The sequence below is a fragment of the Pleurodeles waltl genome, chromosome 1_1, assembly GCF_031143425.1.
Source record: "Pleurodeles waltl isolate 20211129_DDA chromosome 1_1, aPleWal1.hap1.20221129, whole genome shotgun sequence".
NCBI lineage: Eukaryota > Metazoa > Chordata > Amphibia > Caudata > Salamandridae > Pleurodeles > Pleurodeles waltl.
The window spans coordinates 188,426,613-188,440,812 of NC_090436.1; the positions used below are offsets into that span (position 1 = coordinate 188,426,613).

The window sequence follows — 14,200 nt, forward strand, 5'->3', positions numbered from 1 at the left end:
TTGATTTACAGGCCCTAGGCACACATGGTTCACTATCCTAGGGACTTACTAGTAAATCAGATATGCCAATCATGGACACTATCCTAGGGACTTACTAGTAAATCAGATATGTCAATCATGGATAAACCAATCACCAATAACATGTAGACAGAGAGCACTTGCACTTTAGCACTGGTCAGCAGCGGTAAAGTGCCTAGAGTCCTAAAGCCAGCAAACGCGAAATCCAGCACAGGATCAAAAACAGGTCAAAAGCCAAAAAGACAGGGAAAACCCTCCAGAAAGGACCATTTTCAATACTGTGAGTCTTTATAAGACTAGGTGGGTTGCCTATGTGTTATCACACAACCGTAACAGGGGAATCCACAAAATATTACAGCACCAGTCAGTATTTATCTTGTAGTCCTTGTTGTCAAGAACTAGTTAAACCTGATTTACGTGTGGTGTACCAAGAGAAATATGTATAGTCCACTTTGTTGCACCCTCTGCACATCCTCCAGCCCAGTTCATGCAGCCAAGACTTACTCTCCTAACACCATAGCTTCTTAGACGTTCAGTAGCCTTTCAGGAGTTCTACAAAGACCTATACAGGGCAGACACTCTAGACAAGATCTTGCAATTCCAAACTTACACATATTCGAAAACAGCTGGGTTACAGTGTCTCTCCTTCACAAAAGCTAGGATCCTAGAACAGCCTATCAAGTTGGAGGATGTGACTGTCACCAATGGAATGCACAAACACAACAAAGCACCGGACTTGCATTGCTTTATGACATAATTCTAATATTTTCAGTCCCTTTGAATCACTTGTCCCTCTCCCGGTTTGAAGTAAACCCTGTTGTCCACTGTCCGGTGAAAAGTAAATACCCTCATCTTGGGCGCTTTCATGTAATCGTCCGGGTGTTATTATGGTGCCTCTTGATGGCTGCTTCACGCATGTCTCTAGACAGCAAATACTTTAAACGTGTGTGCAGTTGCAGGTTCTTGTCTTCATAGCCCGCCTTCATAGACTGTGTAGTGGTTCACTACAGTCAGGTAATGGGCTGACAAGTGCCTACAATAAAAGATATCTGGCTGCGGCCAGCAGACGTGGCCAGATCGGGGGAAGCCTCGTGTGATTTGTGTGTGGAGAGGAGAAGGAGGGGGCCAGGGTTGTGCGAGGAGCAGTTTTACCAAAGATTAAGAACAGTGGCATGCGAATGCCTATGAATTATTCCTCTGTCCCAGAACAAAAGTAACTTCCATGCGCTGCTGCCTTTCCCAAAGATTCGAACTTTTGAAAAGAAAAATCGTAGAAAATTAAAATACATTGGCGAGCCTTTGACAGAGACAAGCTTTGTGATGTCTTGTTTTGAGGGCTCTGCAACAGCCCGCAGTGTTTACTCTGTGCTGGATTGATAGCCATGCTGGGCGCCCTCAGGCAAATGTGAGGAGAAAAGAACAGTCTTTACAAGCCTGTTTGTTGGGGAAGCCTAAAGCAGTGATCGGAAGTTGCATTCTGCAGTCTGTAAACACTGGAAGATGAAGTGAACTTGACTGCAGGCAGTAACACCAGCAATAATCAAAGAAGAAAATAGTCGCACAAAACACCAGATAAACAGACAAAGCATAAGGATACCATAGTTAGTCCCTGTTCTGTGGGACGAACAAGAGAAACAAGCATTTGCAATGCAATGGGTCTCGCATTTGCTTGAGTTAGAGCTATTAGCGCTGTAAATTCCTAACTGGTCTTTTCTTGCCACATGAGTTGAAATGAAAAGTAAAACAGTTGACATAAGCAAGCCGGTTCAAAGCGCCACGGCCGCCATGAGCGTGAAGGAAAGACACAAAAGAATAAAGAAGTTTCCTCGCAGTCAAACTTATCGGCAAACATGCAATAATCCAAGTAACAAGGTCGATGGCCAAGGCGGTAACAAAACTGTCCCATGGAGGGACAAACGTAAAGTATTTACCAACGATAAAGGATTTTGGAAAAGCAAGCCCATGAATGAGTGATAGCTGCTGGCGTGTGGTTGGTGTAGTTAAAAGCCCACAAATAGATTACAACACATCAGAGCGATTGTGCGCTAGACCTAAAAATACTAACTTTACAGTATCCAACAGCAACAGAGATAAAGAGGGTGAGTGTGTGGGGAATAGCCTGAGGCATACCCGAACAAAAGCATCAATCTAAGCCAAAATCTGGGTCATGAAGCCTATCCATGGGGTATCATGCATGTTCTGGTGGACTTGTTTCAGGGACCACACCTGAGTCTGGGAAGATGTAAGTTTAGTTATGAATGGTTTAGAGGATAAGGCTCAGAATAAGTATGATAGCATAGCAGTGATGTCAGCTGAAGGGAAACAATGGTTCAAAATCTACGGAAGACAGATGGTTGGCAACGTAACACATTCACAGACAATTATTCGGAATATTCAGTGGTACATGAAAGTGTATGCGCGATTGGACTACATCTCATTGGATAAGATGACGGCGACAGGGATGCACAAGATAGAATAAGAACTGATGACACTATTGAATAATGGTGCAGTCACATTTCAATTGCCAGTAAGGGAGATTAAAGAGGGCCACTGAAAGACACAAATGTTAATAACACAGGCTAAGGCATTGGGGGCTACTGTTCTGCAAATCGCAACGGGGATGTGAGCACAACAATTCCATGGAATGCCGTAAAGGCTGATGTGAAAGCTAAATTTATAGCAAGAGCAGCCTGCTTCAAAGAAAAGCAAGAGGTGTTGCTGGCTAGGCCAAAGACAGATCTAAGTGATTCAGAAAAAGCCCACAAAAATACGCAATTTCAGAGGCACTGGAGAAAGATGGAGGTTTTACAAGGGCAAATGAGAACAGTGGAATGTCACTGAGCAAATTATCTGCTTGTGGAGTTAGATAACTGCTTCTTTGCAGGGGATGGGCTAAGCCAGGAAGGTTGTTGACAAGTCTCTTCATATCAAAAAAAATTTCTTTTATGTCTTATATCCTCTATCTAGCTATGCAACTAAGGGCAACAATGCAATGGAGAGAGGGAGAAAGATGAGCACCTAAGAGAGTTCTCTGAAGACACAATACAGCCTATGAACAAGAAGGAAAGCAACTCCTGTGTGACAAGATCGGCAGTTCAGAGGTTGTCTGACTGTAGCTAGCAAGGACCAAAGGCCCTGATTTCTAAGGGTGTAATGTGGATCACATGACAACTTGAAATCAGAGGTCTGATTACTTCCATGGCAGGCTTTTAAAGAAGTAAACGGACATCTGCTGTCAAAATATCTCAAAGTATCAAATCAAGTATCTCATTCAGCGGTGGTAAGCCATTCTGGGATGGAGACGATGCTCTCACTGATATTTAAGGCAGATAAATACCCAGGACAGTGTACCTATTACAGACTAAGTTCCCTGCTGAAGGTCGACACGAAATTACTGGCCTAGTTATTAGCAACTAGATCACAAAAGCTGATACAGTCTCTCACACTCCCTGACAACAGAGGTTTTAACAGCGGAAGGCAGGAGGAAGACACTTGAAGGCATTTGATTGAACATTTGAGTTCATGAGTGATGTGCAAAGGGTGCCTGGCTGACTGAACTAGCGTCTGGACAGATTGTGATTGGGTTTCAATTTGACAATATAATTAGTCAGGCACTGGGTGTGGGCCTGGGAAATAAAAAAGTATTGGGACTTTAACACTGAAAGAAAATTGAAAAGAAACCCTTCAACAGTCGTTCAATGTAAAACTTTTTAAATCGTGCCATAACTCTGAAGGATGAACATCTGACTTTTGGGTATGGATATAAAACAAAAATGAAGTTATAGAATGGTGATTTGCCAATTAAACATTACATTATGTCACAGAATCATAAAACACATGTGCTATGCTTTAATATACTTTACCTCCATAAATTTGGTCCACACACTGCAACGTAATGTCGTTTTCACCAACAACTTTATTTCGGAATTCTGGTTCCTAAAAGAAAAGGAAACCACTTACTTACAAAGCAGTATCATCAAATCAGCTTATCACAGTATATTTGTTCACAGATCCATTCCTAAAACCCACTAATGGAATTTCTTCAACAAGCGGCATTGTGGAGGAAATTCAGTGCGTGGATTCTCCATTGATTTTAGCCTTTTGCTCAAGACACAGAGGTATTTTCTCAAAAATAAGTCTTAAATATAAACCTTCCCATCCACAGATAATATTAATGAACCCAATGAGGTAGACAGTTTGACAACAGGCAGGAGGAAGTTCTAGAAAATGCCTTAATCAGTTAATAATGGAAAGCATTCTACCACTGTCAGTGGAGCAAGTTTCCCTACGTGTATTTTGAGGAAGGTAATTAGCTAAAGACCCCAGATGCACAATTAGCTTGGACTTGCACACAAAAGAGGCAATTAAGGTCTATATTTGTTTGTTTGTTTAACCTATTTAATTTGTCAGTAAAGCACATGAACCCCCCATCGCGTAACCAGTAACAAATTAACTGTACAACACTAATTATAAACCGTAAAGCTATCCACCTCCACAGATATGTGAGGTAACTGAGGAACTTTCAGGTTTCCAGTGTGAGTCACAAGGAGTTGACATTACACAGAGTGGCACCTCGTCATAGGAGCCAGAACTACAACAGGGGCTAAACAACTCTCTCAATAGTAAATCTTTGAAACTGAATGAATGGTTCATCCATAGTTAAAGTCTGCAACTAACTAACCGTCCTTGGAGATGTCCCAGCAACCACAGATAGGCTGCCTTCCAGAACAAGAACAGAATGTTACAAAAGTGCAGCAGTTCGAAGGGTGGACTTATTAGTCTTGTGGCAACAACTCTGAGATTCAAAGTTGGCACTAGAATCGCCATTGGATGAGGTACTTTTAAGACCCTGCATTAAAGCCTTAATGAAAGGTATTGCAAAAAGAGGAAATGATGCCTTTTCTCCATGTAGGCTGCCCCTACAGCCAATAAAAGACGGGCAGAAGTGTATGTCAGTGCTGATATGAGCAGCATAATAGGCATGTGGGATGGGTCTACATGAATCTCACAGGATTTGCATACAATCTTGTGGGAGCATCAAGTAACAAAAGTCTAAGACCTCAGTAGATCTGGCCTCAGCAGTCATTTTCTGTGCAGATGCATACATCTCAAGTACCAAAGTTGCCTCACCCATGATGGTGCCACTAGAATGAGGCTCACTAACACTCGTTTTTGCCTCACTAAGTAAGGTATAAGGGGAAGTGGAGGAAAAGCATAAGCAAATATCCAAGCCCAGTTAATCCATAGTACAATGTCCAGGGACTGTGGATGTGAGTCATGAGGTGGAGTTTTGGAAATTTTCTGGTTTGTGCAGTGGAAAAGATCTATAGTGGAAGTGCACCACTACTGAATGTACTTTTGTAGCAACTGGGGGATGTGTTTTACATTTGTAGACTTCTTGTTGTATTCTGCTTATCAGGTCTGCAAAAACATTGTCAACCCCAAGCACATGCTCCACCGGGAGCTGAAAGTGGTGAAATACCAGATCTTCTGGGCCAGTGCAGACAGCTGGGGCAAGGGAGTGCCCCCTGCTTTTAGATGCAGTACATTGCTGCAATGTTGTCTGTGAAATACTGGGAGACCTAAACTGATTACCAAAAGTGGCAGGTAATTCCAGGAGCCCAGTCACTCCAGGACTACATTCTCCAGCGTGCACAGGGCCCCAGGAGTCAGCCCCTGATCACTGACAACAGCTGGGATACCCAAAGGTGCTATATAGAGCGAACGCTTGCCCCGCAATGCGAGACATGCGCAGGCCATGCCTGGGCCAAGTGTGGGCCCATCATGTGTCTGTCAGAGCCCAGAAGAGCTTGGGCTGAGCCCACTCTCTGACATCGTTCTCCTGGGGTGAGTGCTGCTTAGTAATTCCTTATTTGGCATTAAGAGGGGTTATCTATTTAAGTATATTGTACTGACTTGTACTCTGACTTTTCTGCATTTCCACTCTTCTTGCCATAACTCCATAAGGTATAATGGGCAAAGGGAAAGCGCTAGGAGACTCGGCTGTAGTGGCAACCCCCCCCGCTCAAAAAACAAGTATTAATAAAATGCTGCAGAGGGCCATGGGGATTATCTCCACTAAAATTACTTTAACTGAGAGGAGATTGTCGCTGAGGGCTGACCCTGCCCCAAATTCTGATGGTACCTTACTGCGCAGCCCCATTTGCACTACTTCTGTAGTCGATATTGGTCCAGGCGGCAGCTATGGGAGCTCTGAGGACTTACTATCTGCTTCTGATGCAGGTGGGCCGCACCCAAAAAACATTATTCTGTCCTTGAGAGCCGTCAAGCGGGCTAGCCGGCAGCAATTGTCGCAGCCATCTCCAATTTTAAAAAAAACCTCTGCAGATCAGGACCTCTTGGAGTCTACTCCCCCCATCAGGTGGAGTCAGTGCTCATGCCACTATGGGCACTAGACCTTATGGAGATTTGCCCTGGGAAAGTTAAAGGCCTTGTACAAAAGGAGCTTTCTCCGATGGTGGTGTGGTTGAAAGCTATTGAAAAGGGATTCAATTCTGTTCAATACAGCAGTGCCACGTATTTCTACCATCTAGCACTACCCCGGAGGGTGCAAAGAAAACTACTCATATTTCCCATGTAGACTGTGTTCCAGATGATCCCAGGCTCTGTGGTCAGTGACCAATGGGGCTTCAATGGACTGTAAAGATGTGCCTGGGGGAAGACACCATCTGTGCCAACAACCTTGATTCTGTACAGAGGCAGCCTGTGATTGACCCATCATCTGCTTCCTACCCATTAGTGGTAATTTTATCAGGAGTTCCTCAGCAGCATGTGGATCAGAAGGAGGCCCAGGAAGAGTTGAAAAATAAATGTTTGAATTGGCTGATCCAATATAGAAATTTCCCTTGCTATTTGGTAAACAAAATTTTGATAAAACGGAGTGTGGGATGGTTGAGGTCTAGGGCCAAGGGCCATCATGGTGACTGTGTCATCATTACTTTTAGGTCTCCCCAGGTAGTGCAAAGGTTGTTATTTAGCCCCCCTAAGGTGAACTATAAGAGAGTCTCCTATTGAGTTATTGCTGTTGGGGTATTTTTACAAACCTACCGTAAATGGTATTTAATAGGTCTCTATGCAGACCCAATCAGTCCAGGTGTCTTTAGAATCCCCACTTCGAACTGGTTTGACATTCTGACGAAAATTGTTTATGTGATGTGGAGAGGTCCGGGGAGCTCCTTAGTTACAGTGTATGGAGTAAAAGGTCCCAGGGGTGCTCAGCTACAAACCACAGCAGAGTCAAATGGGGACTAAAGGATGGACAACAGTAGATCAGTCGGAGTGCCTGAGCTCCTGGAGAAGGAGCATGTGGATCCCTGTGTATTCAAAAGCAAATCAAGTAAATCCTTTCATAATGTCCATGGATGGAGGATGGTAGATTCATGTGCTCTCATCGTACCCCTGGCTCAACCAGTTCTTCACTCTGAATGTGTTGAGCCTTTAGTATTGGGCAATTAAGGGGAGGCAGCAACAAAGTGTTTGATTATTGCTGCCAAAATAGTGTTCTGGAATGTAGCAGGGCTAGCATCTAAACCTGACATTCTTGAATGGGCTAAGTCTATACATATACATTTCATTTGTCTTTTCCAGGAAACCTGGTCTACTAGACCTCAGCATCGGATAGGATTTGACAACTTTAGTAAAGAGTATTTAAAGGTAAGGGAAGACCTTCAGGGAGGTTAGCAACATCGGTAAGCACTGTGTTAACTGTGTTAACATGTAAGGTTCAAGAAATTCCGACATCCTCTCCTGACATCTTTGGTGTTTTGTTGGCCACTTCGACCCAAACAGCCTATTTTTATCATATGTTTTGAGACCAGGTGGAAATAATCATGATTCCCCTGTTATAGAGTTATTGAACGAGCATATGGCTGCAGCCCCGGGAGAAGTTTTGAAGTTTGTGGGTGGGGACTTTAACTGTCAGTTTGAACCATTAGATTATAGTACAGAAGCACTTCCTCAAGAAGAGGACAACATTTAGCACCTCCCCAAGTTGTCAACTGCACCAATAAAAAGATGGTCTCCCCTGGTAGTACAGGCCCTTGTAATGAACCAGGGCCTGTGGGCACGGAATGGTAAAATAAGATCTGATAATGAGGGAAAGAATACTTTTAACCGCGTTCCTGGTACTAGTCTTATTGACTATATTCTGGTGGACGTAAGGGCTTGGCCCTTTCTGAACGATACGGTTGTTGTGCCAAGACAAGATAGCGATCACAACGCTTTGATCCTTGAGGTTGATCTTCCAGTCTCTTGTTTGAGGGCCAGTTCTGGAGAACCATTTGACCGTAGGTTGCAAGTGACTAGTAGTATGTGTAGATTGAAGTGGACTACCATGGCTAATTCGAAGGAGCAGTTGGGGAAAGTCTACACTTTAATTGCTGGTAGCATTGAGGACCACCTTTGGGGCGGGGGTTGATCCGATCTGGGGCTCATTGTGAAAAGGTTAGTACCTTTTCATAACAACTTGCTTGTAAGATCAAAGGAACTTTTTTTACAAGGCCACAAAAGGAACCTCTGGGAGGAAGACCACCTAGTCCTGGTACAATAGGGCATGTATGGAAGACAGGCTTGCACTTTTGATTGCAATTAAACAGCAGGAGAGAAGACCAATTAAAGCCAAAAGGGATCTCTTTCAGAACATTATTAAATCTGCCAAGAGAGACTGGGAAGGGGGGAAGTGGGAAGATCTGCTGGCTGCAGCCAGGAAAGGAGATCAGTGTGTTTTATGTAACCTGGTTTCAATGGGAAGCAAGGAAGGAATCTGGCCCACAATGACCAATGTCCCAGCAGCAAATTGGGTCACCCAGTTCCCCAGCCTCTACCTATTGATGATGAAAGCCCCCCTCAGCACATTATTCCGACTGGTAACCATAAAGGAGGGGGGAAAGACAGTAGTAGTAAAAACTCTGAGCCGATTTTGTTACAAGAAGTAAGAGCATCAATCTATAATATAGCTCCTAACAAAGCTCCCAGGATGGATAAAGTTCCCTGGGATTTGTATTTAAGAGAAATAGATGTACGGGTCCCTATTTCATGTTAATATTCAAATTCATCATGGGTGGACCACAAACCCTTCCAACGTGGCCAGGGGCAGAGGTACTTCCAGTTTTGAAGAACAGTTCACCTACAGGCCGATAAGTTTAATCGATTGCTCCCAGAAGTTATTGAGCACTATAATCCTTGAGCAACTACACGCCTGGATGAGTGAAAATGATATACTGACTCCACTTCAGACAGGATTCTGGGAGGGTACCAGTACGGTGGACCAAGTCTTCCGACTACAACTACAACAACTTGGGTGGAGCTTGATTTTATGTTGCATTTGTTGACCTGCGCTTGGCATTTTACCTAGTTCTCAGATTAAAGTTATGACAGGTACAGGCAGATATGGGAGTACCTAATGTCCTCCCAGACATTATAATCAGGCTTCATAGGCATAACTTTGCCCAAGTGAATTGTGGACCAACAGGTGAGATGACAAACACTTTTCCTCTGGACCAAGAGGTAAGGCAAGGGCTGTGTCCTCCCCCAAACCCTCTTTTCACTTTCTTAATAGACTGATCTCCTTCCTGAATCAATGTGATGGGAATGCCCCTTGTATGGCCAACATCAGGACCCCAAGCTTTAATGTCTGCGGGTAATATTCTTAATATTGAAATCACCAATGGATGTAAACTTTTGTGTCACTTTGAGAGTTTTTGCAGTCAGAGGGGACGCAAGAATAATGTAGATAAAACTAAATATATGGTCCTAAATCTTTGTAATTCTAATAGGCCCAACCCCAAGCTTATAGGGGTCCCCTTGGAACATGTACATACTTTTGACTACCTCAGGTTGACCCTTACGGAATATTTAGGTTGGTGTAGTCCTATAGAAAAAACACATGCTTAAACTAATGCAATCTATTGGGACATTACTTGGAGCCCAATAAAGCTCCCATTTTTGCCCGTTCACACGGGTAGTCCAAATTTATAAGCAGCAAGCCCTGGGAGCAGCCCTTTACGGGGCTGAACTATGGCGGTATAAGGACATGACCAAATTGCAGGTCACTGAAAACCGCTTCCTATGTCAACTCCTAGGGCTCCCAACCAGCACACCACTGATTCCACTTAGGCTTGACCTAGGTCTTAAGCCGAACACTGAGGGTGGTTATTAGGCCAATCCTTTATTGGAGGAGTATCTGTGCTACCCCTGAGGTAAATACTTAAAGCGATGGGCTTAAAGAAGTCTTAGCTATCGTATGTTTTGGGAGCACCCCTTGTTTTAGGCATATTAAAGACACCTTGATTAACATGGGGTGTGGCAACTTGTTGCCTGACCCGGAGGTAGCCTCTGTAATTGATAAATCTAGTCTAAAAGAGAAGTACTGGCAGCATAAAACTAGCCAAATGCTGACTATTCCTAACCTTGGCACCATGACTGACCACTTTCTCCAGAGCAAAGATAATTATAATTTGGAACACTTTTTAGATGAGATAATCTGAATAATCCTTATAAAGAAAAATGTATTTGCAGTTCAGACACAGTACACTACGATTGCTTCTTTTACTGTCAAATGGGCTAGTATGAAGGTCCTAGATGGGTGTGTTTATCCCTGCAGTGGAGCAGATAAACAAACAGAAGGACATGTTTTGTTTTATTTTATAGCATACTCAAAGGGAAGGATAAAGTGGATAGTCACCATCTGTTGGTTTTAAGGCACTAGAGGGGGACCTTGCAGATATCATGCATTACGAGCTTTGTGCTTTCCCTCCTGCATTACTTGAATGTCACAGTATGTTAAGAAAAGCTGATAAGTCTCAATTAGCACATGCAATACTAAAGATGTATGATGGTTACGCACTGAGAATGTTGAAATACAATCTACTGACCAGTATGTCATACATGGCGGCTCACTACTGCAACACATTCTGTGGCACAAACATAATACATACAAGAACACTGCGAACTCCTACACTTCTTCTACACTTCCACTCTATGGGAAAGCTATCATTGTGTTCGATGATTAGGATGATTCTCCATCCATAAAGTACATGACCCACAGAAGGCAACGGAATTCTCAGATGAACAGCTGTCAAATTTACAAAAAATATATTTGTTGGCCAGAAAGATAAGTTCTTGTCAAATGACAAAAACAAACAGCTAAACATTTTACTCATACCAGAGAAGTTAAAGAAACATGGATGTACCAAGTAACATGCTGTTTAAGATGAGGTGTTGCGATTTTTCGTCCAAACATTCACCCACTACTATTATAGGGGAAGATACAGATTTGCAAATTTTTCTATTGTATCATGCCAAGCACTATGATTTCGAATTGTATTATCAAAGCGACATAAAACGAGGATCATCTATGAATCCTGTATATGATATTCTCTGTATTCAGGCCTTGCTCTACACGGACATTTGAAAATACCTGCTATTTCTACACGCTTATACAGAGTGCGAAACAACTTCCAGAATTTATTCTATTGGAAAGGCCAAAGAATTTGGTCATTTACTAAAGGAAAAGGAGCTCTAATTAGATGCAAACATTTTCTGTTTGGTAGATTCCCAACAGGTTGACATTGAAACCGCTGGGAAGAAGGCCCTGTTGGTGTTGTATGGGATCAGGAAAATGGATTCCATTAACACATTTCGTCATTGAATGTTGTCAGAAAAGGTAGCAGCAGCCAAATCATTTGTTACACCAGAACGATTGCCTCCTACCGAATCTGCCACAAAGTACCACAGCTTTCACACCTACTATCAAATCAGACAGCAGCAATCAACTGAATAGAATCTCAATCCGAAAGAATGGGGTTGGGTTTGAAAAAGGTAATTCATTTTGGCCTACAATATGACCATGATACTTTGTTCCTGCACAACACACTATGCCAGAGGTTCCCAAACTGTGCGCCGCGGCTTCCAGGTGCGCCATTAAAGTCAGCCAGGGGCACCGTGAAAAGATGCACTTTATGATACAATTATGTGCTGATGGTGCCAATTAATCTTATGACCTAATAGGAAATAAAATTTTAAAACTGTAAATTTATATAAGAATCGTTTTTTTGTTCATTCCTTTGTTACTGGAGTTCGTTAAATTGCACAAAAGTCACATAATTCAAATATACAAACAGATACCAACGCCCTAATTTGGCATTTTCATCGAGGACTATGCTAGTTCCATAGACAGCATTTCACAGGCTCGGACGCCACCTACTGGAGAGGGATTGAATATTTCATGTTAAATTACTTCATTTATTTCTGTATGATATACATAGCATGGTTATTTATTACCTAATAAATGAACTTGGTTATTCCAATGCTCAGCATTGAGCATAGAGAGAAGTTTCCGTTGAATGCTACACATGGGGAGAATTCTTTAGGTGAGGAATCTACAGGTAGCCAGTGTATCCACCAGAAAAAGCGTTACCCAAGGTAAGTAACTTGCTCATCTTGGCGAAAGAGTCTGCATTAAAAAGTGACGTGAGCAAAACGCTCTCACAGAATAGCAGGCACAGATTAATACACTTTAAATACATTAATTGAGTTTATTACACACCCGACAGACTATATAGATATGGGATCCACGATAAAGCTGCATCCCCCAGATGCCCGGAGTCTAGCGTGTGTTTTCTACACATGGCCTAGAACTGTCCAGGCATATGTAGTTATTGGCAAGCAGTGTTTCAGGTACACAGCGATATAATAGGGGATCATTTGGAACTGGATGCTTTGGTCACCTTATTAGGCTACGATAGGGAACTTCTCAGAGCAAATAAATGGCTAGTAGCAATTGTGTTGCTGCTGGCCAAGCGCAGGGTGGCGCTGCGGTGGATGCGGGCCTCCTCCCGACTGTACGGAAATGGATGCAAGATCTGGCATATTGCAATACACAATCGGACAACTACAGTGACCTGCTCCCCATTTACAGTCGCCTTCCTGCTGTATGGGAGCCATTTTAGGTGTACTGAATGAAAACACAAGAGACTCGACTGGAGGGGAATGATGCTACTGCACGGGCAGAGGTCCTTTGAGCACAGCATAGAGCATGGGCAGGGACATGAATGAAGTTATTCTAGAGGCTGTGATATGGTTACTAACCTACCTATGTTGTGATCTGATTAGCAAGTTTTAGTGTGCACCTATGGTAGACGACCAGGGAGGAAGGGGTGGAGAAGGGGAAACTGTGTTAAGTGGGCCTTATGATACACTTGGTCTGCCAGACAGTTGGATATTGATGTCAGTGTTACTAACGTAGTGAATGTGAACTATGTGCAATGTTACGAGATTATCGGCCTCTTACCTGTTGTCATGACGACATATATATTTTTACGTTGACTTGAACAACTAATAAGTTATTACATTTTTTTTTTTTATAGTGACGTAAGCATGGTCTCCACAGTGGTTTCCATCTTCCAGGGGTTGATCTATTCATCCACCCCCTAAGATGCGCAGGTGCAACAACATGCGCATCCTAGGGTGTGGCTGAATCAGTCACTTTCAGGACTTGATCCATTTGACCAATTTCTCCTTATTCAGATGTTGTGGGTCTTCCACAGCGGAAATTCGGTGTACCACTTCCATGCTTATTCAACTTAGCAACAATAGTATCCATCTGGAAATGTAACTTTTTATTTTTATCAATCGCAGTAAGGCTGGATTGTATGCTATGTAGCAGTTGCCTGACCTCAAATTTGAACGTGGGGCCATGCCAGAGGTTGGCTGTTCAGCCTCTTGTTGCTTGTGTGTCTTACACCCTTCAGACTGTAGCTTTGATTGTCTGGATTCAGAGGTTTTCCCAATTGTGCACTGTGAAGCCCCAGAACTGCTGCTCATCGGGAATGATGTATAGCACAATCACAGTGACCACTTGCTCTCCTTTGGTTCACAGCAACCATAGGACAAGGCCTTTAGCCGCACCACCAAGCCCTGAGCCCTAGGCCCACTCCGCACCTGTCAAATTCCTAGATACTGGCACTGCAGGCAGACAGTTGAACACTATCACTCAGGTGGGCACGCCAGACAATTACAGTAGGCTTTCTTTCTTGTGCTCAGGGGCATATTATGTCCACCCCACCAGCAGGGCTGGTGAGGCTCCACTATCTGTGTATGCCATTGCCCAACCGCTTTCCTTACTTATGGCCTTCAGAACATCCGCAGCACCAGGTCTGTCCAC

At 43.2% G+C, this 14,200-nt stretch overlaps 1 protein-coding gene across 2 annotated transcripts in view; it reads right to left on the minus strand.

Annotated features, from left to right (window-relative positions):
- The window catches only part of MTMR12 (myotubularin related protein 12), a 598,822-nt gene that overhangs the window by 312,069 nt on the left and 272,553 nt on the right, over positions 1-14,200 (minus strand). For both annotated transcript variants that reach the window (XM_069220461.1, XM_069220466.1), the window contains exon 4: positions 3,882-3,954. In XM_069220461.1, the coding sequence (XP_069076562.1) occupies positions 3,882-3,954 (73 nt within the window). The remainder of the gene's footprint in view (positions 1-3,881; positions 3,955-14,200) is intronic.